The following is a 27,978-nucleotide window of genomic DNA, read 5'->3' on the forward strand; positions in this document are numbered from 1 at the left end:
ACTTCAGTATAGATGATGCCAATTTTGGTAAAAGATGACAACGTCAGAAGTAGGATAAAGGCCAATGCTCATGGGTGGTTACGGGTGGCACGGGAGTCAATGGGTTAAGCCAAGTGAGTCATCATATGGGTCCACAATGCACGAAGAAGCACATATTGCAGGCCTATGACACTGATTGTAAAAATACTAAATATTATTATAGCGGAGCACCATGATTAACTATAAGAACAGAGCCACATGTATGCATAGAAATAGAAAACCATACAACTCTTTCTTTCATGGTCAACATGGCTAGTTGCATGGATTGCGGGCAATAAATGACAACGATGACAACAATGTTGCACAACATGGCGGTCAGCCAGCTAATACCAAGTCATGCAGCCTTGGTTTACGTGTGTACATTTTTGATATTGGACATCCACGTTATGGTCAGTTGGCACTTGTCAAAACGATGTATCCGCTTACCAGTATCACATTACCATATTGTGGACTGAGGTTTAGAGCTCATTGAGGTCACATGTTTTTTTTTAAAGTTCTGCTGGTCAAGTACTGGTTTTTGATCGGATCGCAGGCTCATGTCAGGTTAACTTGTTGTAATCAGGGCTGGGTTGTACAGAAGCTGATTAATGCTAACCCAGGATTAACCAAAGTATAATTCTTTCTTGTATACAAATGTTTCTCACTGCTTCTGTTTAGTGACATGTAAGATTATTCAAACTTAAAACAGAAGGCCAAACAATACAAAAAGAAAACCTCACCACAAAGTTACAGAACTCAAATCAAAATTCTCACATATTCTGGGTTAGTTTAATTGGGCTTTGAACACCCAAGCCCGGGAGCTCTGCTTTAACTTTTAGGCTTGGCTAAATCTACATAATTAAAATTAATATTAAAATACCAAGATTGTCAGGGTAATCATTTCTATAATAATTATAAGCAGTTAAGAATCTCTCCGCTCCCATGAACTATCAATGAATTAAAACACTTGAGGTTGAATTAGAACCTCATCTCATTTCTAAGGTTTGGTCAAAACTTCTTGGGAAGGCTTTAAAAAAGGATGCAAATGAAGAGAATTACCAATAAATGTTTTACAAAGTTCAATTCCTTGGTAGTAATTTAACATATGGTACATGTACATACATGCCAACAATATCCCCCCTTTCCTAGCTTTTGCTAACTTTCGTATTGATAGCAATGTACAATATTTATCATAGTTTATTGTTTTTTGTTTTACTTTTATACAAAATATTTGCAAAATTATAAAGGTAAGTCAACACTACCCCCTTTGACTAGCCCTTATGTAAAATTCTTTTAACATTGCATATATTAATGAAATGTGACTAAAATTTACAAACATTTAAATTAAATTTTCAAAGATGTTAATAAAAGGAGTTAAAAGTACCAGTTTGAATAGACATGCTGATTAAGTTTCTTTGATTCTATAACACTTTGATCATACTCTTGCCACCAAAATTCTCTTTCTCCTTCAATATCAACATTGGTTGAATGAGGAAAATTGTAATTATCTGGCCTTGGACAGCCATAATGTTCTTGAGAAGCAACATACTCATTTTCTACAAGTCCTGATGCCTTGCGCTTCAAATTTTCATGAATTCTGTCACAAACAAGACACTCAAATCCTGTCACGAAGTTTTGTTCCTCAAATGAAGTTCCCCATGGGCGATTTTTCATAAACTTTAACAGCCTCTCATTAGTAACACCTTTATCTTTAAATTCTAAGTACTTAGCATATTCGTCATCATTTTCATCCAGCTTTTTGATAAAATCAGCCAATACCTTTGGGCTTTCAAAATCGTCCACAAGGATAACAGAATGATTATTAGGCATCCAGTCTTGAACTGTCGGCGATCCTTTGTAAATGGGAACAGAACCCAACACAAGCGGTCTCCACAGCTTCTCCGTTATGTAATCTTCACATATTGCATTCTCAAAAGACAATGTAAACTTGTATTTTGCAATGATATCATGGAACCCTTTATCATCCATGGTTAAAGGGTTCTTGAATTCTTCAGGAAGATCTTTATTATGCAGGCAAGCCCCATAAGAGTCAACTTTTATATATTTCATTAACTCAGCAATGTACTCATCTCTGTCTGAGGGTGGATTACATCCACTCTGCACGTACACTACTGATGCAAGACCACTAGTCCCCTTTTCATGGATTTCATATCTTGGCTTTTTCAGTAATTCAGCTAAAGATAAAAGCATTTGAGTGACCAAAGGGTAGTCGGATGACCTACGGAATGTAGCGGTATGGTTGAAGAGTTCAATTGTGGTTTGATGATGTAGAATGGGATTGTTCTTGGGTGATTCTTCATGGATCAATGCCCACTCGTGGTGCCCTGAATATAGAAAAGCAATAGGGGAAACACAAATAATTAGACCACTTTTAATTACTTATTGAAAAATTATCACAAGCTATAGGTCCGAGACAGCCTGGACATTTTCCAACAAATTATTAACTATTATTGTAGTTATCAGCACTTTAACACACAATTAGGCAAAGGGGTCAATTCTGCTTTGTATTGACATCATCATTGCCTGATTGATTGATTGATTGATTGACTGACTGACTGCTTGCTTGATTGATTGATTGACTTACTGAATGAATGAATGACTGACTGATTGATTGATTGATTGATTGGATTGATTGAGATGAGTAATCACCACCAATAGAGTAGTTTTCAATTACGTGTCCTAGGGAAATTTCTTTTTCGAGATTGCAACTCTCAGTTAAGTCCTTTGTATAAACTCAGGTCTCAGTAACAAGGTAACTCTCTTGTTTCCATCTAGCTGTGTCACAAACATGTTGTATTATGATCTGAGTAGCTTACCAAATCTTGGAAGAGGCAAATCATTTGCTGTAAAGGATGTCCCGTAGAACATAAAAGCCTTAGTCCTTGGATGGGTCTGAAATTTGCGAGCCTCTGTGAAATAGCATTCACCAAGTTTGCACTTCTTGATGTCATTCCCACCGGTAAATGTAGTCCACCAAAGAATTATGGGTAATTTGTACTTTGCAGCATATGCTGCAGGCTTTCGGAGATTCTTCAAGACATGTTCAACTTCATCATAATAAATTTCTTCTGAAAGAATGATCAAAGGCAATCAGAAAAGCACTACATGATTGGAGAGGGATATGACTTATAATCTAACCTTGAGCCTGCAGGCCTCGCATTCAGAGGTGTGACACTCTAATGTCTCTTATGTGTCCTCTTTAAGTACAATTCTTCAAATTATCCATATACTCTTGAGTGGCGGAGGGAGTCTAAAATGCCAAAATGGTTAAAGATTATGAAGCTCAAGAGAGAATTACAGAGAGGTAGAGGGTTTCAAAACAAAAAGCCTCCCGGGAAGGGGGAACTCCGCATTTTAGCATTTATACCTCGACTAGATCGAATCACTTTGAGTTTTGTGATCTGCAACACTATAAGCCTGAATACATCATTAAGTCACGACGCTTCTCCCACCTTCGGAATACCGTTCTTTCCAATTTTCGTCCACTTCCAGGAAATTAAATATTTTATCATCCCCTTTCTTGATTCTCTCGTCGTTTTCCGTCCATTGAATATCGTCGACAGCCACAAGACTGTCCTCATTGCGAGCTTCGTAATTTTCGAAGCCAAAGAGAAACTCTGTAAATAACAGAAGGACCGCTAACGCAAAACATAACCCCAAAAATACTCTGTAGAAAGTCCACAAACGGAAGACCGCCATTAACCTCCATTTGCCGGAAGTTCGTTCGGGCAGTGCGAATTGAATGGCGGGAAAAACTTTAGCTTAAGTAAGACTAATGTTGATTGGTCAATTTTAAACAAGCTTCTATTCCTTTTCACCAATCAGACATCGCGATACATTAATCCTCGACTATTGTACCACGTTTTTCGCCCTCGACAAATCGGCATATTCAGTTCGCTCTCGAACTGCGTTGGGATTTGAGTTGTGTGTCAGCAAATTCGCTCTAAAAATGCCTCCCAAGTTGAAATTTGGTGAAGGTGAACGTATTCTGTGTTACCACGGTCCTCTGATCTACGAAGCAAAGTGTATGAAAGGACAGATGAAGGACAAAGTCACAAGATATCTCATTCATTACAACGGCTGGAACAAAAACTGGGACGAATGGGTTCCGGAAAACAGGGTGCTTAAATTCAACGAGGCTAATCTACAGAAACAGAGAGAACTTAGAGAACAAAACTTGTATGTATCGCTTTTTTTCTTTGAAAATTTCTAGTCTGAGAGGCTTTTCAAGTTTAATCCGATCGAAGCTTGCCAAGAACTTTAAAGTTCGAGCTAGTTGAGACCACGTGCTTTAGGCAATATATGTTTGACCTTGTCGAACTACCCTTTCTGTTTCTAGTGATGTTCGGCTTATTCAAAGCAAATGATCGCTGTTGACCATCGCACTTTGCTTAGTAGAAAGCTGCAGAAAGTAAAGTCCAGATATGACATTGCATGATTCGATCGTAAATATTCAATTTAATTTGTTTTGGACACGTTTTAAAGTAACACAAACTTATAATTTTTATAAGTTGAGTTCTTGAGCTGAAGCTAAAGCTTACATATACTTGAAGCAATAACATTTTTGCTGCAACTACATGAAATACTGTTTCTTAAATTTGAGTCACAGTAGGACAAATTGTGCTGTTAGCAGGTATAAGAAAGTAAATATTTGTCAAGGAAGCCAGGGTTTTTTTATAGTAATGACATAGTAATGTTCAAGACAGTTTTTGAAGATGAACAGCTTGGTTGTAGTCCAAGGTCCAAAGATAATCTAAGCTGACATATATTGAGTTCTATACTTCTGAAGCTTCACAAGTAATACTGATCCATTTTAATTACTTTTGTTCCATCTGGGTTGTTGCATCTCACAGCCATGTCAATGGAAGCAATGCAACAGTGTGAATTATTGCATGATAACAAAATGATTCTTCTACTAGAAACTTTGCACCAACTTTTCCTTTAACCACAGTAACATGAAGCGTGGATGTTTAACTAGTTTGCATCTTGAAAAAAGATTTTATCAGTTCACCAAAATGCTATACATGAATCATATCGCTCATACATGGATACAATTTTTTTTACAAATGTGACAAAAGCATTGCTGACAATATTACATTCAGAACTAAAGAAAGTTTCAGGATGATTATGAATTCTTTTTTATGCAAATCTCAGGTTCTTTTTACACGTACCTCCACTTTTATGAACAAAATATGTATGAGGAGCTTTAAGATTTCAAAGTGCATTCATAAACATGAACAACAAAGATTATGTAATCTTGTAAGTGTATAGTAACACAGCCTACTTGTAATTAGCAAACTTACAGAGCAATGTAAAATGTAACTGGCAAGTAAAAATGTGCAACAGCAGTATGCACTAAAATGTCTGGTAAGGAATTAATTATTTGCAGTTTCTCTGTCGTGAAAACCAGACTTTGAACTGTGTTTTGAATTAAATTACAGTCAGGAGAACTATTAGGGACTACAGCCAGCCTGTTCAACCAGTTTGACCAGTTTCCTAGAATACCAATATAATGTCACTGGATGTTTGTACTTGTACTTCTTTTTTCAATGATAATAATTGTTATGTCTCCTTATACATGGTTGATCGAAACACATTATGTGATACAGGCAAAACTGGGAAATATTGATGATGTCAACTAACTTACATTCCCCACTTTTTGAAATTTGCATTATTTCTTTGTCCCCACATTCCGTGTCATTTTAAGTTATGTAATAAATGGTTGTAAAAATTGAACAGTGCTGAATATTTTAAACAGGCAAGCAACATTTTTAAATGCCAACAGAAAATTATTTTGGCATTTAACAGCTTGGGAAAGAGGTCACCCCAAAACAATCTTTGAAAATATTTTAAGGATAATGCGTCTTTGTTGCCAAAATGTGCGCAGATTTTTTTGTTGGGAATCATTTATTCTGAGAAGAAAACAGTTTTCCTGGAGCATCCAAGCTTCTCAAAACAGATAATGTATACAGGCAAATGTCCATGCTTGTTTTCATTCAGAATGATTTTTATTGTTCAGCTGTACCTCAGGACTTCCTATATCATTGTGGTATAAGGCATGTGGGCAAAGCTGTACATTACCTGGTAAACAAGAAATTAAATCTGTACAAGCAAGCTTCAAAAATAAAGCACAGCTTTATTGTAAGGTTGAATTCTGGCCAGGGTCATAAAGAAAAAACTTTTATTTTCATTGTTCCTCTATCTAATGTATTGTAATGATATATATATATATATTTTTTTTTTTTCATCGCAATATCTTACATTACATTACATACAAAAATTACCTACTACTTACAATGTCAACGTAACTTACAATTTAACGATAATAACAAAACTTACAATACTAACATTATGTATGATTGGTTAGTATTGTAAGTTTTGTGATATATAATATATATTATTTAGTACCAGTGAATCATCAGAAAGTTGACTGTTTACCGAGAGTAGTTCAGCATTCATAATACAAAATGCTTATTCTTTTTTTTATCTTTACTCTTGTTTCACTACTCGCATAATCTCATCTGTCTTTTCAAAAATACTATTTTATTTTGTTATTATAGCTGTCCTTTAACCACCTTGCACTGTATAGAAAATAAAGTTTAAATGTTACTCTCAAATGTTACTCTGTTCTCAAAAAGATAAATTGAAAAGGTGGGGAAATGCATTTTATTGTTATAGTATTGAATAAGATTAATTTTGTCATTGTTTTTCTTTATGATAATGATTTAAGAGAAGTTTATTTGTTTCTTGTTGCAGGAAAAGCAAGAAATCAAGAAAGCGTACTGATAAAGCAGTAGGGGAAAATGACAAACCGTTAAAACGTGAACCAGTGGTGGAGACTCCTGGTCCGGTTAGGAAAAAGAGATCCAGAATAGCTAATCCTATAGAAAGTGATGAGAACTTCACATCACGTGTTGATGTCAAAATAACTATTCCAGATGATCTCAAACATTGGCTCATAGATGATTGGGATCTTGTCACACGCCAAAAACAACTTGTTCCCGTTCCGAGGAAAAAGAATGTAAAAGAGATTCTGGACGAGTATATAAAATCACGAACTGCTAATCCTGATGATGGGTTGAAACCTGGAGTTGTCCAAGAAGTAGCAAATGGTATTCAAGAATATTTTAATGTTATGTTGGGAACACAGTTACTTTACAAGTTTGAAAGGACTCAGTATGGTGACGTGCTATCTGAACACACAAACCTTCCTATGTCTCATTTATATGGAGCAGAACATTTGCTGAGACTTTTTGTAAAACTAGGCAATGCTCTGTCATTCTCAAGTTTGGACGAGAAGAGTGTGCAATTTGTGGTGACGCACATTCAAGACTTTTTAGATTATCTGTCTAAGAATGCAGATAGCTTGTTTACAACTGACTACGAGACTGCAACACCAGAGTATCATCGCAGAGCAGCCACATAATGTTTTTAAAAATAGTGTCTCTTCTTTTTCCTAGTTTGAATATTAAAGTGTGCAACTTTTTTGCATTTGTGAAGTTTGCAACAGTAAGATGGTGATTTTTTGTGGATGGGTGATTGTACATGGTGTGAAAATGTGAATGTTTTATTTGATTTTTTTTCAAGTTTAAGGCTTTCAATAACTATGTCAATAATCCCAAGTACTTGGTTAATATTCCAGTTATTTGCAAGCGAGAAGTTATTCTGAAAGCAGTTTGTGTTATTGTGCGTAAATTTGTGAAACATCAGTTCATTGCATATATTGTACATTTACAATACTGTTGACATGTTAAATTTAGTAACAAGACACACCTTGGTTCTTTGTGGTTCCTGTCTTGTCTTGGGTTTTTTTCAGTTGTGGGTGTGATTATTTAAAATTATTGTGCTATAGATTAGTTCACCCATGTAAAGATAATGCAGTTTTTGTGAGAAATTGCCTTGAGTGTCTTCTGTAGACCTGCTGGAAAATAAAAAGCTGTCTTGTTTTCCATTGTGTTTCCAAGATTGAAAAGTTACATGTAAATCTCTTAGTTAATTGATGTGACACTAACAATACGTAGGAAAACACATAGAATGAGTGATTAATATTTACATGGAGAGTGTAGAAAATGTTGAAAGCAGAGTTTCACATTAGGTTTTTCTAAACTCGTCAGCCAGGCAAGTCATTTTAGAAAACACAACATGGTTCAAATGAGGCAACATGAGACGCAAGGTACATGCAACAAAGACTTTCTGGGCCTGGTTCTTCAGGCCTTCAGTGAGGTCTAGAGGATATAAACAAAGCATATTGAATGAGCATGTTCTTTTCATCGTTTGTGACCTCTTCGACTTATTGCCATCAAGCTGAAAATTTAATCATAAAGTACAGTGTGATCCTTCCTCGCATCCAGCCAGTCATTAACAGCCAACTTATTCTTACAGTTACTTGTTCTGGGATGCAGTAATGATTTGTCTGTCATTATCTTATGTCCACCCCATTTAATATGATAACATTTCATGCCCAAAGGATTATGGGATTTTATACTTCTTATTTGTTTGTAAACCCCCTCACTCCTCTTTGTACCATAGGGCATCTACAGTTCTTTGCATTCATCTTGATGGGCCATTGAGTCTCATTTTCTGTCATCTGACACTATCTGCTGCAGTCCTTGTTACGCTGACCTCCAGACTTGTTTTGTTTTGTTTTTTTTTTCACGTTCTTTTTCCTTGTTCGCTCCAGAAAAATGCATGCCTGGGAGCAGGATCTTCACAGGGAATTACTAGTTTCCATCATAGTGTATTGGAATGATCCTAGGAGATAATAACCATTGATTTTTCTTAATAAATAAATTTATGTTGCTATCAATTGAGAAGCCCTAATGTCCAATTTTCTGAAGTGTGAGAAGCATTTGTCTCTTATTGTGATTGCTCTATGCTTTTTCAAGTGAAAAAATGAAATCAACTACAGGGGACTGTTTCTGCTGTAACGAATTTTCCGCATTATCAGAAAATGCATGGCTATTAGATCAGTAACAGAATTCTCTTTACTTTTTTCATAACGGAGCTCCTGCACACCGAAAGCGCTTGAGGGGAGCCCCATTGGTAACCCATTGATCTAAAAAAAGTTTGGTCGTCACGTGACTGTACGTACGTTCATCCGTACGCCACTTGCACTGCACAAGCGCGAGCTGAGCCCCAAACCTGAAGAAATAAAAGAGTAGCACCATTACCATAGGTACATCTTTGATATTGAACATCCATGCTATGAACAATTGACAGCTGTCAAAACAAGGTATCCACTGACCAGTGTCACGTGACCATATCGCGGGACCAGGTTTAGAGCTCATCGAGGTCGTGTGTGTTTTTGAAATTGACCGCTGCCCAGGCACTGGGTGGAAAACGAATAACTTTTTTCCCTTTGTGGCTGACTTATTGCAACCAGGGTTCTGCTTGTAAGCTTGGCGAAATCTGTTTATTATTTTTGTCCATTTTTCTCCAGCCTCGTTCCCAAGGCCTTTACCCTTGCTTTGGGGCACGCTTAAGCCAAGCCAGGGAAAAGGCCCTGGGAACGAGGGTGATTTTTTTCTTACTGGCAGATATGTCACTCAAGTGGGAGGTGTAGAGTATTCCCACCCATAGATTGATGGATTTCTTGTCATCACAAATAATTTTCATTGGTAACGGGAAGGAACGTGTGGAACCAGAGGTTGAGCACATACCCCCTCGATCCCCCTCCCAAAATCAGAGGCCAACGAGTGTTGCCTTCAGTCAGTCTTTCTACCAGCCTGGCCCAGCTCAGCTCAACTCACAACCCGTTTCACAATGATAAAAAGATACCGAACCGAGGCTTTAGCCTCACTTTGAATTTTGAGGCGATCAGGGGAGACTGGACCTAGTTGCGCAGTGACTGCGAGCATGTGATTTTTGTTGGAGGAGCATGAAAATTTGGTTCGAAAGAAGAGGAAAATCGCCCGTTTGCCCCATGGAATAGCCTTGCGATTTGGTCATTTGGAAAGAGAGATGCCAGATAAAAGTATATTTTTCTGATTACAGGGATTTGCAAAGGCAAGTGTGTTTTAATGACCTAATTTGCAAGAAGCTTTCATGTAGTGTAGCGACGCGTGGTGTGTGAACCGCGCCATTCGTTAGTCAGGGCAGGGTCTTTCAATTCTGTTCTGATTATTACAGTTACTGCTGAAAAGGGACATTTATTAGTCACTTTGCTTTCTCTGCCACGTTTTTAAATATACTCGTCGATCCCTTCGCATAGAAAGTTTTAATTTTCTTGTTGGGACGAGGTTTTGAGTCCCCCAAATGCTGTCGATTTGGTTCGTAACTTCAGTTTTTTTCTCTTAAAAATCTCAAACTGCCGGTTGTTATCCTTGGCTCCATATATTATTTCATTTCACGCTTGAAAAAAATCATTTCATGCAGGAAAATAATTGATAAAGTGCTCATTTTGTGCGAAATTGGGTGTTTCGCTATGGGCAATTTATGGACAAAATTCCTTGTAAGCTTACATTTTGACCGGTGCATTCATCTAAGCCGTGTTTATACAAGAGGCTCGAAATTAGATATTATCCTAGTTGTAGCACTAAAAGACGAAAGCTCTTTTTTTCGAATGTGCAGCGAACAAGACAGCTGGTATCCATTAGCAACAAGAAAAGGTTACAGGACATTGAAGATGTTTTTCATCGATAATTACGCCGATTTTTTTAACAATATTTTCCTATCATCTTGCTGAAACAGTCATAAAGTTAAAGAAATATCTGCTATGTTAGCTGACAAAGTGTAGTGTGTTTTTAGTTTAGTGTTGATTCTCATTTATTGTGAATTTGACTTCAAGCAATAACATCAAATTGAATCTAATTGTGTGAGGTAAAATGAGAGAAAACCTTGAAGTGCAAGGTTATTATCAGCTGTCCAGTTATGAGTCTCTTGACACCTGGTCAATTGAAGAGCAGATAATATCATTTAGTTGATACATCTCTAAAATCGATGGGCAAAATATATGTATTCCACATCTCTTAGTTGTGCATTTGAGGTAAATCTTCCATATTAGAATATCTGCAAACTAAAGGAATGGTTTTGCTACTACACTACATGCAATATTGTTCCAACAGACTGCAAGGATCATTTTCAGACTACCGTATTGTTTGCATTGAATTTTGGTTCCAAATGAACCTTTAGCTTTTATTGACATGTGTGGATGATAATGTTTTTGTCTCAGATTTTTATTAAAAAACGAATGAAAGAACAACAACTGTTAGCCAAAACTTGTAATGTAATTGATGTACAAGGGTGCTTTTCATTAAAAAAAACACAAGATTGGATTCTTAAATCCATAAATGGATTTTGTGTTTCTTTACTTAACAGATTAATCCAAGATCACCCAGATCATGGTGCATCAAAGGAATGGAAGAATCCTTGCACATATTGATCCAAGTGATCTTGGATTCATCTTTGTAGCAAAGTAAGTCAAAATCCGATTTTTCCAGTCAAGAATCCAATCATGTATTTTTCCAAAGAAATGCACCCTAAAAACATGGGATAAGAACTACTGATGCAAAGAACTTGGCTACTGTGTTTGCTAGTACATGTATCAATTGAAGAAAAAAAAAGAGGGGGACGTATTCAGTTCATAGGCAACATGGATTTTTGATACCCATTTCATACCAATTTACAGATCAGTATGCTCTGTATTTGTTAGTTATTACCTTAATCATGTTGTATACTGTATGAGTTTTATAGTTCTTTTAACTTATGTGTAGCCTTGAACTTGGCTTGCCATTTATTCTGACTCAGTTTTAAAGTTGTTGTTTTTATTTCTTTCCTTTCAGTAAGAGATGGTGACGGTGCCATCCCCTCAATGTGTTGGACGAGAATTTGTCCGGCAGTATTACACCCTCCTGAATCAAGAACCTGTGCAGATTCACAGGTATAATAATAATATTATTGTTATAATAGTAATTGCACAAGGGTGTATAAGGTCCTTTTAGTGAGATTTTTTGAAGGAGAGGGTGATGAAATATATTTTTTGAGGAGCATTGCAATGATTATAAATGGCTGGTCTCAAATTTGAAAGCCATTTTGCGTCCAAGTAAGTTTTTGCTTTAGTTACTTTAAGGGGTGTTAGACACTGGCTGTACAACTAACAGCTACCTAAATGTACAAACATATGGTGGATGTTGTTGCGCTTATTTAGCATGGTGGGATTACTCTTCAATTAGCCCTTTTGAAGTGTCTGTGAAGAGGATTTAGTTTAAGTTTTGAATGACTAGTAGACTTGTGTTAATTAAAAACAATAATTAGATTATGTGCTGTCAATTTCTATGCATGATAGTTGATTTGGGCTGCACCTTCGTTAAAGTATCACTCATTTGAAATCTCCAGCTCATAATCTAAAATGTTAAACATAATTACATGTACATATATACAGTGTTTGTATAAAGGATCATCTAAATCATTTTGTATCAGTGGTTATGGGAGGCAATGGAAATAACAAGTTACATCATATTTGAGGTTGCTCCTTCCTTGAAATTCTATCCCTACTTTCAGGGGCCCACTTCATGTACTTGTGGGAGGTCTTTACTTTAAGAAAAATTGGTACCCAAAGGGTACGTTTGTGAAATACCTCATTTGCATTAATGAACATGAGCCAATGACAACAGTGTGGGATACCACAGCAGGGCTGGAATAACAGTTGGTCATCGCACATTGTCCAACCAAATTTTGAATATGGCCGGCCAATTTCACAGTATGATCAGACACGATGTCCGAACATTTTATAAACACCAAGTTATTGTCCATCCATAAAATTTGGTTAGATACATTGTTAAAAGGCTTGATATTGCGACCAGTACGGTTGCTACTGCGGCTGAAATTTTTATCTTTGGCGGCCAAAAATTCTGGTCGACAGCCAAAAATACGTCTGCATTCAAAGGCTACCATAATGGCGACTTCATTTCTCTGTGTTGATGATCAATAACGGTTATTTTCTCAGACATTATGTCCTTCCAGAACTACATAGTGAAAGACCTTTGCTTCTATAACATTCAACATAATAAAAGAATTCAACATTCAACATAAGAAAAGAAAGCAATCTATCCGTTTGCTTTGCTGTAAAGGATTCCCTCACATCAGAAAACTTGCAAATGGGTGCTCGTGTTTGAAATCGTCCTATAATGCATTGCAAACCCTTGAGCATTGAGTACGTCATGTATGCCTACCGATTTTGTCTCTTGAAATGCATGAATCCTTCACAGACATTACATTAGCTACGTATACAAAATTAGCAGCCAAAAGAGTCTTGGAAATTTTTTCTTTACAGACTTTAAGCATTGAGTCCTTATCTGAGTAAAATTCCTGCTTGATTGTTATCACTTAGTTGCCAAATGGCAACTCAAGATTTTTTTTTAATTTTAGGCCCTTGCCTCTGACAGTTTGAGCCATATCCAGGAGCCCATTTTGGGCTTACAACAACAACAACAATCTTTATTTCGTGCCCAGAAAAATTTTACAATAAAAATAAATACATGCAATGTAAAAAAATAACAATGAAAAACAGAGCACAGCCACTTAGAAATAGCTAAGGCTAATCGAGTGGCTGGGCCAAGCAGAAAAAATATTGCAGTAAAGTTACAGAATATATGAAAAAAAAAAAAAAAACAGGACACGATTTCATTCACACACACACACACACAGACACAAACACACATACAGAGAACGGAAAAGCCATATCATAAAGCAGAAGTGTTTATCTTGTACTTGCCAAATAAAATACTCTTCAGAAATCACCCTATTATGCACTATGTGCATTGCGATATGCTGTTAGCACTTCATGTTTGTACCCTTGAGTCAACTTTGGTCAGGAGCCCATCACTAGGAGCCTGCAACTCCCATACTAAGCCTATGTCATGGTATTTTTACAGAACGGTCTATTTTTAGGTTTCTTTTCCCACAAGAAAGGTCAGTTCCGGTCTATATGAGCACAAATCAGTAAGGAGAAAAATGGCGGCCTCAGGTGGACATGTCGACCTAATCTTTTGGTGAAACTATAAAGTCCATGCTTGTGATTGGTCACTGAGGTTCCTGGGGGGGGGGGGGGGGGGGGCTGAATTCGTGGTAAATTCAAAATAAAAATAGATGGGTCTGTGAAACCGCCGGGACAGGAATAATTGGGGTAGTTGTACACTCCTAGTGATGGGCTCCTGCTTTAAAGGCACACAGTCAGCTGGTGCATATGCACATTAGATACCATTTCATAGCTAATTTGCCTATCAAATAGATGCGATCCATACTGTTTTTAACCAAATGTGATAAAAATAATATCAAAGGATTGAGGAAAAGCACACTCAAAAACAGGTTTTTCAGTGAACGATTGAAAATCAAGAAAAACACTGCAAAGATTGAAGCGGATTTCTAGATGTACTTTGATTTCAGGTTGAGGTGAACTTTTTTCAAAGTGAGAAAAGAAGTGTCCAGGTCAGTGCAGTCCTAAAGCTGACTGTGTCCCTTTAATGGTAAAATTCAGTAGGAAACTAGGTTTTCTTGAAGAACATATAATCAGGAGATAACCAGGAGAGATCCATGCAGTCATCTTGTAGACTAAGTCATATAATCATCATAAATGATAAATAAATCAAATTTAAACGCAGTGTTGAACGATTTGTATTGAAAATCTTTACAGTATGCCAATAAATTTTATTATGCTAATTAATTATGCTAATCAATTATGCAAATTAGTGTCCGGTCAAATTGATAAGATATCCGACCAAAATGAAGATTTGAAAGGACACATGTCCTGTTAAAGAAGAAAAATTATTTCCAGCACTGCACAGGTATCCCACACAAAAAACCTTGTGGTAGTATCTGACCAGTGCACTGAAGATGCTAGGTTTAGAAATGTTTTTGTTTTTTAACCGCGCGGCCATGGGCCGAGCGCGGTTCATGTTCTACCCTTGGTTTATTTTTTTTTTATTTTTTTTTTGTCGGAGGCCAGACGCAGATCTCCACTCGGCCAACTTTGAATTACGCAACCTGTAATGTTTACTCGCCAAACCTTGTTTCCTCAGGGTCAACAGAAATCTCAGATTACAAAATCACGCCGAACCTACACGTTGCAAAAAAATTTCTTCAAAACCCTGACATCGAAGCGATGTATCACTTTAGCGTTAATAGCTACCACACATCGGCAGAAGGTAAATCTATTCCTTAACAATCCAGCTTTATCATGCTAAAATTTCAGCGAAATCGAACAAAACCAGAATTAATTAGAATTTTTTTGTGACCTCACTCCCCAGACTTGACTTAACAAAGGGAGCAACGGTCGCCCATAGCAACCGAAAAACACGAACATAACAAAGCCGACGTTTCGGCCAAAAAACTCCAGAATTATCGCCTGAGAGCTTAAACTTGAATGGGGACATCTTTTTCGAACTTTTTTCAACTCATTTAGACGAAAGAATGGCCTCGGCGGGCTACAAAAATGACCAAGAGAAAAAACAGAACAAGACAGCAGAACAAACCGATAATATTTCACCGCGTGGCTTTCGCACGAAAACGAAAATACAGCTTACTCCTGGATAAATTCAGCCTTAGAAGCCACCAACTGGTCCCATATTACTTTCTGTATCCTTACAAATGTCCTGACTTCCATCTCCGAAAGATTTTGCCCCAATTTTGAGCAAATAAACATTTCGCCGACAGCGACCACCGTTACGGTGGCTTGCATACTAAATTGGCTAACTTGACAAATTCTCCCGAGGGGGGAGGATGTGACGAAAAGAGCTGAAAAATGGTCTGTAATTGGCTAATGATGAGATCATCCCACTGTCCAAATTTGGTGAGAATCGAAAGTAACGCCAATTTCCTGTCACGTTTTCAATCTGTAGCCACTGGAGTGACCAAAATCGATACATCGGTCGGGATAGAGTTTCATTATTAAATTACGTGACTACTTTGCTAGCCCTTTACTCGTGGAAAACACCAATCAAATTTAATCATGTCTTTAAAGAAAGAAAGCTGTTGTTAATAGTGTTATTATCGTGTGGTTCATATCGTTCATGACCATACATATCCCGAAGAAAGTTCTAGATTAGGACCATTACGTCATCGGAGATCTGTCAATGGCTACCACTGATGGTGCAATAATACAGTTTGTGTTGATCAAGTGATGTGATGTCTACAGTAAGAAAAGAATCATCAATGACTGCTTTGAAATGTGCACTACATTCCGACGGTAGTGCTAAGCAAACAGTTAAATTTTAAAAGCGCGGTTATAAGATCTAAAAGATCTTCTTGTTCTCCTTTGCTTGGCAACAACAGATGTAGAGCTGCATGTAGAGCTGCATGTACAGCTGTTGTTGTTATGACAGCTGTATCAACTGATATTCTTGGTTATTTGCAGGTTTTACACAAAACAATCCTGGTTTCTCCATGGGAGGGCAGAGAATGGCCCTACTGAACCCCCTGTGATTGGTCAAGAGGTAAGAAGATTTCCCACGCTGCAAAATGTAGTTAAGAAATAGAAGACATGTGCTGTGTTCCTATCGAGTTATAGCAACACAAGTGGAAGTTTGGGAGAATGAGAAGTGCTGAAGGAATGAGCCGACAGGCGAGTGTTTCCACAGTTTTGAGAGTTCTCCTAGATGTCCATGAGTGTTTCCATGGGCGTTCAGTAAAAATTTCCAGGCTGAGGTTCGAAAATTTCTTGGTGTCAAATGGATCGCAATGGGTCTGAACGGTCCTCATTCCATTCCACTCACAAAACTCATTTAAAATGGAGGATGCTGGATCACTGTTACTCGTATTAGAGCTAGATGACGATTTTGATGGTGATATCATTAATCAATGATAGTATGAGCTGTTTCATGTGTAGTAATTTAACCAGTATAATGGGTTATTTTGGGCAGACTGTTCCCAGATATTTGCCATATGAGTTCAAACATCAGTTTTGAATGACGAAAAGAATGTTCCAAATTCTCTCGGGAAATACATGTAAGTTGTCTTTAAGAGCGGTTAACAGCCAAAACCTACACTTGGCTTGCAGAGCAGCTACAGACCTGTTGTAACTGCACATGGATGTATGAGTAACACCGATAGATCCGCTGTTAACAATCCATAAAAGCTGCACTGATAAGTGTTTCCCCCCCTGTTGTACATGGAAAATACAGACCATCGAGGTACTGGGATTTAGAATGGGTCAGAATGGTCAAGTGGAACGGTCCATTTCAATCAGACCAGTCCAACCAAGAAAAGTGATCCACCTCAGGGTGGACCGATTTTTTTGAAACTTTTCTGGTTGGAGCGACCCAATCCATTCAATTTTAGACCAAAATTTCCACAAATCTTGGTTGAATGGATCGCGCCCTATTCCTCAATAGAAACACAGAGAACATGTGTTTTTGTTTTGTTAAGAAAATTTTGCAGTGAAAAAAGAAAACAACTGGTTTACTTTGATCATCAGAATATAAATTCTCTTTGCTCGCACCATCATTACTTCAACAACTCATGCTAGTTCTGTTTCTCTATCGAGTTAAAGAAACACCATTTTAAACCAATCAGTGTACATATTTTCTTTGGGCTATTTTGTAATTGGTTTTTGTAAGCTGCCCCTGGCATTTTTTAAGGCGATTTTGGAAAGGGAAGAAAGTAATGTTTTATAAGCACACCCAGTGTACATTACAAGTACAGTGGAGTAAACATTGGAGCTCAGCAAGAAACAAGAAAACTGTATGTCGTGATACTATGACCAAGGTTATTGCATCATGTTGTTGACCAAGACACTTTACTCTCTCAGTGCCTCTCTCCACCCAGATGTATAGATGGGTACTAGCAAATTTCAGTGTAGAAGGGTGGAGAATAAACCCTGTGATGGACAGACATCCCATTCAGGGGGGAGTAGAAATACTTCTAGTTTCTTAGACGTTAAAAAAACAACACTCTGGCACCCTACCATTACCTTTCTTCCCATTTAGGGTTACAATCAAAGCTGGGCCATACTGATAAGAAGATAACTAACTGATATCTTGACTTGTATTTCACAGACTGTGTTTTAGTAAGTGCTGACGTTAGTTTTCACTCTAAGGCCAAGAACCCTAATGAACCTTACGATGACACCAGATTAATATGAAAGCTTTTTTTACCCTTGTCAAAAGTTGCAATAGAAACATGCTCTAATTGGGTGTCAAACATGGCATGATTGGTCATCAAACATTTGAAGTTTAGCAGACCGTAACACGAACTTTTCGCGCTAAACGTTCAGCACATGAAATGGCAGAAAGATCGGACATTGAAGACTTCTTCAGAGAAATTGACCCTAACCTGTGTCAATATGCATACGCCTTTCACGAAAATTGGTTTTACTTCTAGTACTTTTATAGTATTTGTTGATGGTGAACATTTTGAGTTTTCAAAGTGAAAAGTTTTGAGTGAACATTTTCGCATTATGGTCGGATAAACTCTAAATGTTTGATAACGAATCATGCCACGTTTGACATCCAATTAGAGCATGTTTCAGCATCACGTGTTCACGCTTAGATGCAAGTGACAGTAAAGGCCTTAACTAGAGGCAAAAACAACTAAGGCCTTTGAATTGAAATAGAAAAACATAAATACTTAGTTCTCAAAAGAAAGTGAAAGTTTTTAGTGACAAATTATTATAAATGAAGAAGCTAGTCATAAAAGGGGATAAGTGACGATTTTGGTTGCTTTTCTTTTTTCTTGCTCCAAATTAGCTGAAGTTTTGCATGTGGTCTTCAATGTAATAGAAAAATGTGGTTCTGTATTTTTGTCGCTGGTTTTTGCTTTGTTTTCGAGTTAAAACGTAGGCAAAAAACTTGGCTTTTCCTAGCCATGTCTTTAGGAGTTTATTTGTTGAACAGCAAACAGGCAGACTGTTTATAGTGTATGAAGTCAAAACCAAATCCCACAGCATATAGAGCGGAAATCTGGGAACGGATTGTTTACACCGGTTATTGTGACGTGAACACAACACGTGAATCGATCGAGCGTCAAACGAAATGCCATCAAACAAAAAAGAGATGTGCCGCATTAGAGCTCTGTCAACTAATATCTTAAGCATTGTTTTAAAGTACCTTGTGTGCCTACCTGGTGGTTGAGAGGCATCATAAAGCCTCGATAAACCCGTAAGTCATCAGCACGTTTTAAAGAATCAAAATGTGTTCTGAAACTTCGAAGGCAGCTGATATTCCGTAATCGTGTTATCGGCGTTCGAAGTCAGATCGAGCCAGGTAGCAAAGTCCAAGAGCAGTTCTTGCCCAAGAAAAATACCCTCTGGTGAGTTGTGGCCCATTTGCCAAGCATTGCTAGCGTCAAAGTTTGGAAAGCGAGAACTGGTTTTAGAGTGATAAAATTTGTCTTGTATCGACCGCCATGTCTTCCCGCGCACGAGGTGTAAAGACCCTTCCCGGCATGCATTGCGATTACGTTCTGCGGACGTTTCTCGAACTGGTAACTAGATTTAAACATAATAATGGCCAGCTAGTGGCGATCGATTGTAACAGATCTGTGATCCAGTTTGCGTTGATTTTATTTCAAATCGGCATGATTTGTAGTGTTTTGAGCTTCTGGGATCAGGGGACATGCAGATGTATGGAGACCCGTACGTTGCGCAGAAGGGTTAATCTGTTAATCTGTCAGCCCTATTTATAGAGCGTTTTCACGTGGAGTCATCAAATTCTTAAATCCAAAACTAAACAGCCGCCAAAGTTGTTGTCCTCATCAGGCATAAGAGGTACCAGCGCATTTTGAACTTGGAAGTTATGGCGGTGCGTGACATAAAGCTACGATCGCGTTTGTCGAAAACTATGTTTTATCTCGTGATTTTTTAGCCATTGAAGACCTTGCCGTATTTGAAAAAGTGTTTATTGAAATGTTTATTTGTTTTGTTTTATTTTTATTTACACCTTTTTTTGACCTGAAATCAACATTTTTGAGCTTATACGTTGCGTGGAATTGACATTTTGCTGGTTTCTAAGAGAAATCAACCTCCTTGCCGTCATGCGTTAACGTGAAATCAACATTTCAACCTACTTAGACCTGAAATAAACATCATTGAGCTTATGCGCTGCGTTAAATTGACATTTTGCTGGTTTCTAAGTGAAACCAACATCCTTGCCGTCACGCGTTAACGTGAAATCAACATTTAAACCTTTTTTGACCTAAAATCAACATTTTTGAGCTTATACGTTGCGTGAAATTGACATTTTGCTGCTTTCTAAGTGAGATCAAAGTCCCTGCGGTCGCGGCGGGCCGATCCTTTGTTATGATAAACCGAGGCGAGACTTCGACTTATAACAAAGGCTTGGCTTGGTTATTATAACAAAGGATCAGCTCTGTTTATCATAACAAAGGCCCGGCTTCGTTTATTTGCAGCCTCGGCGGGAAAAGGGCATTAGGTATTTTAATCAAAAGTGAACTTTGTCGAAAACGCTCCAAATTTCGCATAGAGTTTTGTTTAGGTATGTTTAGCAATGTCCCGTAGTTTTTGTGCTAAACCTTGCTTCGTTTTCAGGATATTGCGTATGCAAAAAACCACTAGGTTTTCCTAGCGGCGTCTTTATAAAGCGAAGCAAAAACCAGCGGCAAAAATACAGGAACACGTTTTTCTATTACATTGAAGACCACATGCAAAAATTCAGCTAATTTGGAGCAAGAAAAAAGAAAAGCAACCAAAATCGTCACTTATCCCCTTTTATTACTAGCTTCTTCAAATGTTAATTCTCAATACACCTGGGGCATGAAACTCCTGAACTTTACCTGGTACTTGTAACCTTCTGCATTCTGTATGTTCTTTGAGTGAACCGTCTGTTTACAGTGAGTATTTTCCCCACAGGCAATCTACACCAAGATCAAAGAACTCAATTTTCATGACTGCCACACGAAGATCAGACAAGTAGACAGTCACTCCACTGTTGGTGGAGGAGTGGTAGTGCAGGTAAATACATACAGTACATGTCTATGTAAATAGAATTCACACTGAATCTGGATTCTGATGTGTCAAAAGAATGAATTCAAAATATTCTGTAGTCTCGTTACAGATCTCTAGGGAAAAAATATGGTAACAAAGCTAACTGAATTTTTCCCAAGCTCAATAGTTAATAAGTTGATAAGTGCAATTGTATGAGGCTCGAGTTGTTTGAAAGATGGATAAAGTTATCCATGGAATAAAACTCTATCCTGCAGATAAGTGTGGACAGAACTTTACCATGCTTTCCACTACAGTGGATAGTGATTTATCCACCTGGCAATAGCCTTATTCACCTTTTGAACAACCCGGGCCAGTAAGCTAAATTTTGTTGTGTCAGGACAGTTGTTAAACATTTTGCAACAGGTCTACAATGTACATCTCATCCAAAAACTTTTGTGATTCTTCTAATTCATAATTTCAGCTGTCCTAAGATCAAAAGGGTTTTGTAAGAAGAAAATTCTATATTTTTGTCGGGTTCCTTTTGTTTCAGGTGTCTGGTGAACTATCCAATAATGGACAGCCCATGAGGAGGTTTATGCAGACCTTTGTCTTGGCTCCTGGCGAGGTAGTTACTAATCTCTGTTGACTTTCAATTTCAATGACCACAATTTACCAAGGGTGTGTGAACCATGGTTCCAGTTATTGTTACATTGTAAGCTGCTACCAGTGCTAAGTTTATTAATGCGATATTCTTGTTAATTAGGGTCCAAGAAAGTATTACGTTCATAATGACATATTCCGTTATCAAGATGAAGTGTTTTCAGAGGAGACAAGTGACGAGCCAGCTGATGGGACTGTTGGTAAGGAGATGCCATCAGTTTATAACAAATTTATTATTACTACCTTTTGTTTAATCACAAAGCATATACAAGGTAGTTATGAAAGAACAAGAGAAGCATAGACAAAAGCAGTACATTTAGCCACACATTCACATATTTTTCTCCATTTAACTTGATTGCTTCTGTCACCTCTTGAGTACTGTAACAGAGGAAAGCACATCAAGGCTCTTGTGCATACTTTTGCAACACTTGATTTAATTTCTTGCACCTTTGTTTTGGCTTGAGAAAACTGGCTTATACTTTTTTTAACCTTTCTTTTGTAGATTCTGAAGGTGAAGAGGAACTTTCCCAGCAAGTGCCAGTAAACAACAGTGTCAGCAGCTATGACCAGTCTAACGAGGAGCAACACATTGCTCCAGACAGTGCCAGTGATAATCTGTATTATGCAGATCAGGGACAAACTAATGGGTGATTACTTATGTTGTGTTTGAATTCTAGAGCGAGAAAAACTTACATCAAGAAGTCAGAGAATTCAAAGTTTCATAGTTTACATGTCATGCTACTGAAAAGGTAAAAGGGTTAAGTCTGTATACGAGCCAAGTGGCCCATCAGGCCGGAGCTTATCCCGGTTTCTGTAGCATGAAGCAACTAGGAGTATTTCTACTACCCCCTGGATGGGATGCTAGTCCATGGGAGACACGGTGGCCTCATGGTTAGTGTCCTCGTCTCCAAATCGAGCGGTCCGGGTTCAAGCCCTGGCCGCTGGGACATTGTTTTTTTTTTTTTTTCAATTTATTTACTCTGCTGGGGACATTGTGTTACATACTTGGGCAAGACACTTTACTCTCACAGTACCTCTCTCTACCCAGGTGTATAAATGGGTACCGGCAAACTTAGTGCTGGGAGGTAATTATATCTACAGTCTGGATATTTAATAACAATTGTTCAGAAGTGCAATTTTGATACATATGTTAAGACATCACTCAGTGAAATCTGCCTCTACCCCATTACTATGCCCACCCAGTTAATAAAGCTCAATTTTCATAGCTTTTTGTGATGTTATTAATGGGGCTCCACTGTAATGTCTTGTGGGAGGTGCGGTGGCCTCATGGTTAGTGCGTTCGTCTCCGGATCGTGCGGTCCGGGTTCGAGCCCTGGCCGGGGACATTGTGTTGTGTTCTTGGGAAGACACTTTACTCTCACAGTGCCTCTCTCCACCCAGGTGTATAAATGGGTACCGGCGAACTTAGTGCTGGGGGGTAATTATATCTACAGTCTGGATATTTAATAACAATTGTTCAGAAGTGCAATTTTGATACATATGTTAAGACATCACTCAGTGAAATCTGCCTCTACCCCATTACTATGCCCACCCAGTTAATAAAGCTTAATTTTCATAGCTTTTTGTGACGTTATTATTGGGGCTCCACTGTAATGTCTTGTGGGAGGCGCGGTGGCCTCATGGTTAGTGCGTTCGTCTCCAGATCGTGCAGTCCGGGTTCGAGCCCTGGCCGGGGACATTGTGTTGTGTTCTTGGGAAGACACTTTACTCTAAAGTGCCTCTCTCCACCCAGGTGTATAAATGGGTACCGGCGAACTTAATGTTGGGGGTAACCCTGCGATGAACTAGCATCCCATCCAGGGGGGAGTAGAAATACTCCTAGTCGCTTCATGCTACAGAAACTGGGATAAGCTCCGGCCTGATGGGCCACTTGGCTTGCATGCAGACTTTACCTTTACCTTACTGTAATGTCTATCCTGCTATTTATATGTTGTAGTCCTGGAAGTTTGATGAACCAAGAGCCACTGGTCGATGAAGATGATGGCAATGAAGAAGAATCACTAGAACTGCAAGAAGTCGTCATTGACAAGCAGCCACAGGTAATGTGGCTAGTATTTTAATCTTGCTTAATGTAATTGAAATAAGTCAACCCTGAAATAATGCTGGTCATTCTAGTAGCTCTTTTTAAGGGCTCAGGTGTCTGGTCATGTTTGAATGCTGAGAATGCTTTCAAGAACATTTTCCAACACTTGAAAGTAGTACGCTTTTTTTGGAAAGCTCAAACCACTCATTTCAATAGAGAATCCTCCAAAGTGTTTGTTCAGCAAAATTTTTTTTCCAGGAAATAATCCTGGAGGGCTATTAATTACATGTATACAACAAAAGGTTGCAACTTTAAAAATTAAAGTTGATAGCTACATGTATTTTGTGAAATGAGTCAAATGTCCAAATTTAATATTATATTGTTCACATCATTCTGACTATGATTGCTTCAGATTCCTCATCATGAATCTGCCAAAGAAATACAAGTCACTCAACCAGTGGAGGAGGAGGAAGCTGTTTCTCCACTTACTGATGGACAACCTGCTGAGGCTCCTTATGAAGAAGAGCAGGAAGATGTCGAAGAGGAGGAGGAGCCTGAAGAGCCAGGGCCTGAACTAGAGGCACCTTTAGAGGATGTCTCTGGTGAGCCTGTTGAATCAGGTACCACACTTGAAGCTTTTTTCTTACCACTCAAGGGCGCCCTGTTGCCCTCACTGTAAACAACAGTTATATCAGTCTTTCTTGCTGGACCAAACATCAGCCTCTTAATTCATATGATGTGGTTTTCTGTGTTGCTTTAGATTGAGTTTACCTAGTAAATAAAGTTGTGCAATTTTCTTGCAGTACCAGAGAAGCCAAAGACCTGGGCTGCCCTTGCTGCATCTCGTGCACCATCAGGTCAATCTAACTCTGCTCCAGCTACAAACTCACGCCCTGTGAGACAGACACAACAGGTGAGTGTTACATGGAGAATTTGTCTGTGGTGGGAGGCTTACATGTACCTTTCAAACCTGCGTGAGAGAACTTTTCTCTTTTCAATGGCTGCAGAACATAGGCAAAATTTGGAAAGGTATACAAACGTAGGCTGTTCACAGCCCTTTATTTCCCTTATTTTTATTGAACGCACAGATTGAATCACGAGAGAACTAGACTTCAGCGTAAAATGGGATACTTCACAGGGTAGGGGGTGGGGAATGAGCAGAATATTTGTTTAGCTTGTGTCACTCACCTCCCCAGCCCCACCCCTCGTTCTTCGAGCTTGTAATCACTTCATTCGCTTTTTCTTTTGAATGCGTTGCAAAATAAAGAGGCTGCGAACAGTCTAATACAAACTATCACACACAGAAACAAAACAAAGCAAAATAAACACTTGGGTACTTGTTTACTGCATTTGTTTTAAATTACTTTATTTGCTCTTTGTCTCCAGTCTCCTGCTCAGGCTGTCTTACCACCACCACCTAGACCCCAGGCTGCCCCTGCCCGCCCCTCCAAGGAAACCCGTGGAGGAATGAGCAGTAGAGAGGCAAGACTGACGGCACGGAATGCACCTGATAATCATCAGGTGTTTATTGGTAATTTGCCTCCTGGAGTCAAGGATGATGAAGTGCGAAATGTGTTTTGTAGTAAGTAACATTAGAAAATGCTTTGCAGTAAAAACAAAAAGTAGAGTTTATTAATTCTGATGTTGTCCTTTTTGTCATTTGCTGCTTTTCAGAGTATGGAACAATACTGGAAATCAGGCTCAATCCCAAGGTAGGAAGTTCTGTTATATTTCAGCTTTATTTTTTTCCCCTTCATTGTGAATATCAGCTCATTCAATTTTCGTATTCTCGATATTGTACTGGAACTAGCTTGCAATGGAGGTTCATGCGGGGGAATATCATTAACCCTTTGAATACCAAACTTTCGCCAAAAAATACCGTTTTTAACCGTTTAGTCAGGTTTTTTAGCTGCCATGACGCTAAATAAGCCTAACTTTTGCTAAAAAAAGCTTTTTTTTTTCACTAAAAGGAGAGATTTTTCGAGTATTAGGTACAAAATTGAGCAAAACTTCAATTACGGGCATGCGCATAAGCCAAAATTTGGACTCCTTTTTTTTTTTTTTTTGCCATTAACCGTTCTCAATTTTGTTTGTTGGCCCTTTCCTTTCTGTTTTTCTCGGCCCTTTTACACTGGCTACCTTTTGCATTGTATGTTCTTTCTGGCTGCAGTGAAAAGTTGGATGTTAATTAAGGGCGAAGCCTAGAAATGGACCTTGATCAATCATAGCCGTTGTGGACCATTTTACCACCGTTTTTGCACCAAAACTGATAACGTTGTTTTTCGATTTGCGACGTCGGAATGTCGTCGATATCTAAACCTGACCATTGGAAAGGGCTAGCCTAGCTCTACTATCTGCTTATCAAGAATATCTGATGACATTTAAATTGATGACGTGACAAGTGGTAGCACGACCATTAATTACGCATATAGGCGTAGTTGGTATTCAAAGGGTTAAGAAGAGATCAATACCATTTGCATTTGAAAAGACTCTCTGCATTAGCCTCAGTTGCAAGCTAGTTCCAGTCCAAAAGCGAGAATATGAATATGGTCAGTCTATTAAAGGTCAGGAGCTATTTTGTGGCCGTACTGGCAGGCCTATGACACCATGACTTGCATTCATCAACATGTGTCTTAGTTTCTGAAGCATGAAGCAACTGTTTGCACAGATGTAACTTCCTTTTGATGACATTACCTTTAAAATTCTTTTTCTTTTTTTCTTTTTTTGGTTTTCATCAGAACTTTGGATTTGTGATCTTTAACAGCTCTGACCCAGTGGAACAAATTCTAAACAACAGAGTGAGTATAAATATTTAAATCCTGAAAACAAAAATATGAGCGATAATTGAACAATTGCGGAAGTATACCTTGCTAAGCTTAAGCTGAAAGTGTCCCCAATTAGTAGAGGGCTGAAGACAGTCCAAAAGTATCTTGTAAATGTATCCTATAGTTGATGATTTTCCATATTCTCGCCACCTTTCTGCTTGACAGTGTATTGCTATTGTGAGGAGAAGCTAGATGATTGATCACTGTTATCCATGGGCAATACAAAGCTGCCACGGTGCAAAGAAAAAAAAAACATTTTCGGGAGAACTATGATTTACTAGTCCCAAAACTATTCTCACTAGCGCCCGAAAAGTTCATCTCTTACGGTACTTCTGTCACGTGATTTTCCTGAAAAATTTTCTGACGGAAATCACTAGTCCGATTAGAAAATTTACAAGACTTCTTTTTGCACGCTGTGCTGCCCGTATCAAGGGACTCCTAAGATAAGAAAACAAGGACTTACTGAGATTTCCTTTATGTCAAAATATAGTGGTAGAGGGAGTGGAAGAATGGTAAAACCAACGAACATCAAAGTTTTACACGACAATTTTCTGTATTTAAGTCCACTACTATTCATTTTATTTTAAGCCAATCAAAATTGGTGACCATGAAATCAACATTGAAGAGAAGAAGCCTAGCGGAGCAGTCGGCCGCGGTGGAGGTGGAAATCGTCGAGGTGGTGGTGGTGGCGGAGGTGCGCGTGGAAACGCGCGTGGGGGTGGCAGTGGAGGCGGTGGACAAGCTGGCCGAGGAGGCGCTGGAGGATCTCGGGCGGGTAACCGCGGAGGATTTGGAGCGAATACTGGCAATGCAAACGCAGGGTCTGGATCTAGCGGGCGATCGGGCGGGCGTCGGGACAGCGGGGGTCGTGGCGGGAAATACAAGTAGTATGGTGCGACGTTGAGAGAAGTAGCATAAATTATTCCCAAGGAAAACAAAAGACAAAAGCAAGCAGACAGCCATGGTGGCGTTTTTGTTTTTTTTTCCTTTTCACTTCCTAGAAAGCTTTTATGTCGTTTTCATGTATAATGTGTTGTCGGCCGAACAACATGGCGGGCTGGTTTGCATTTTGTCTGCTGGCGGATAACGTTGAAGATTGTTGTAGTAGTTGTAATTATAGTCATACAGTGTCGCGGTGTGCTCGTCGTGTTAGAGAGTTTTATCGTTACTAAATAATAAGCCACTTACGTTTATTTTTTCAAGGCAAGTGGAAAAGCCAGGCTTTTACACCACCGAGCCGCAATGCCGCCATGGTTTTGCCCATCCTCTATCGCTCTTTCAACACAGGCGAACTTTATACGAAGTGAAATTTCAGATTTAAAAATAATTGTGACCTTTTTTTAGTATAGAGACCGTCCAAAGTTATATGGAAATGCGACGTTTGCAGTATTTATATTGGATACCACTATTACGAATCACCAAGGAATAAAAAGAAGCCTGCAATATTGTAACTGGTGCTGTTGTTAGTATTCTTAGCCGAAAACGCCAGAAGCGACAGAGCCTGAGCCCGCGGTCCGCCATTTTGATTTCACGGGGTT

At 38.5% G+C, this 27,978-nt stretch overlaps 3 protein-coding genes across 4 annotated transcripts; 2 read left to right on the forward strand and 1 right to left on the reverse strand.

Moving 5' to 3' along the window:
* Positions 1 to 1,197: 1,197 nt before the first annotated feature.
* On the reverse strand, positions 1,198 to 3,793 carry LOC110062026 (GDP-fucose protein O-fucosyltransferase 3-like). Of its 2 annotated transcripts, none has more exons than XM_020768902.2 (3): positions 3,492 to 3,793; positions 2,856 to 3,104; positions 1,198 to 2,363 (listed from the first exon to the last, which is right to left on the reverse strand). In XM_020768902.2, the coding sequence occupies exons 1-3, from the start codon at positions 3,736 to 3,738 to the stop codon at positions 1,393 to 1,395; spliced, it is 1,467 nt and encodes a 488-aa protein (XP_020624561.2). In that variant the 5' UTR covers positions 3,739 to 3,793; the 3' UTR covers positions 1,198 to 1,392. The 2 variants fall into 2 exon arrangements, with proteins under 2 accessions (XP_020624561.2, XP_020624560.2); XM_020768901.2 differs by having other exon boundaries at positions 2,856 to 3,107.
* An 82-nt stretch (positions 3,794 to 3,875) lies between these two features.
* Positions 3,876 to 7,990, forward strand: LOC110062027 (mortality factor 4-like protein 1). The gene is made up of 2 exons (XM_020768903.2): positions 3,876 to 4,218; positions 6,796 to 7,990. Exons 1-2 carry the CDS (start codon positions 3,989 to 3,991, stop codon positions 7,463 to 7,465), a joined length of 900 nt encoding a protein of 299 aa, XP_020624562.1. The 5' UTR covers positions 3,876 to 3,988; the 3' UTR covers positions 7,466 to 7,990.
* A 3,788-nt stretch (positions 7,991 to 11,778) lies between these two features.
* Positions 11,779 to 27,891, forward strand: LOC110062025 (ras GTPase-activating protein-binding protein 1-like). The gene is made up of 13 exons (XM_020768900.2): positions 11,779 to 11,917; positions 16,388 to 16,466; positions 20,837 to 20,938; positions 21,462 to 21,536; positions 21,675 to 21,771; positions 22,074 to 22,218; positions 23,529 to 23,631; positions 24,028 to 24,235; positions 24,419 to 24,528; positions 25,002 to 25,197; positions 25,290 to 25,327; positions 26,354 to 26,413; positions 27,029 to 27,891. The coding sequence occupies exons 1-13, from the start codon at positions 11,826 to 11,828 to the stop codon at positions 27,326 to 27,328; spliced, it is 1,605 nt and encodes a 534-aa protein (XP_020624559.2). The 5' UTR covers positions 11,779 to 11,825; the 3' UTR covers positions 27,329 to 27,891.
* Positions 27,892 to 27,978: the final 87 nt, after the last annotated feature.

The sequence above is a fragment of the Orbicella faveolata genome, unplaced genomic scaffold (genome assembly GCF_042242905.1).
Source record: "Orbicella faveolata isolate gen_17 unplaced genomic scaffold, um_ofav_v1 contig_35, whole genome shotgun sequence".
NCBI classification, from domain to species: domain Eukaryota; kingdom Metazoa; phylum Cnidaria; class Anthozoa; order Scleractinia; family Merulinidae; genus Orbicella; species Orbicella faveolata.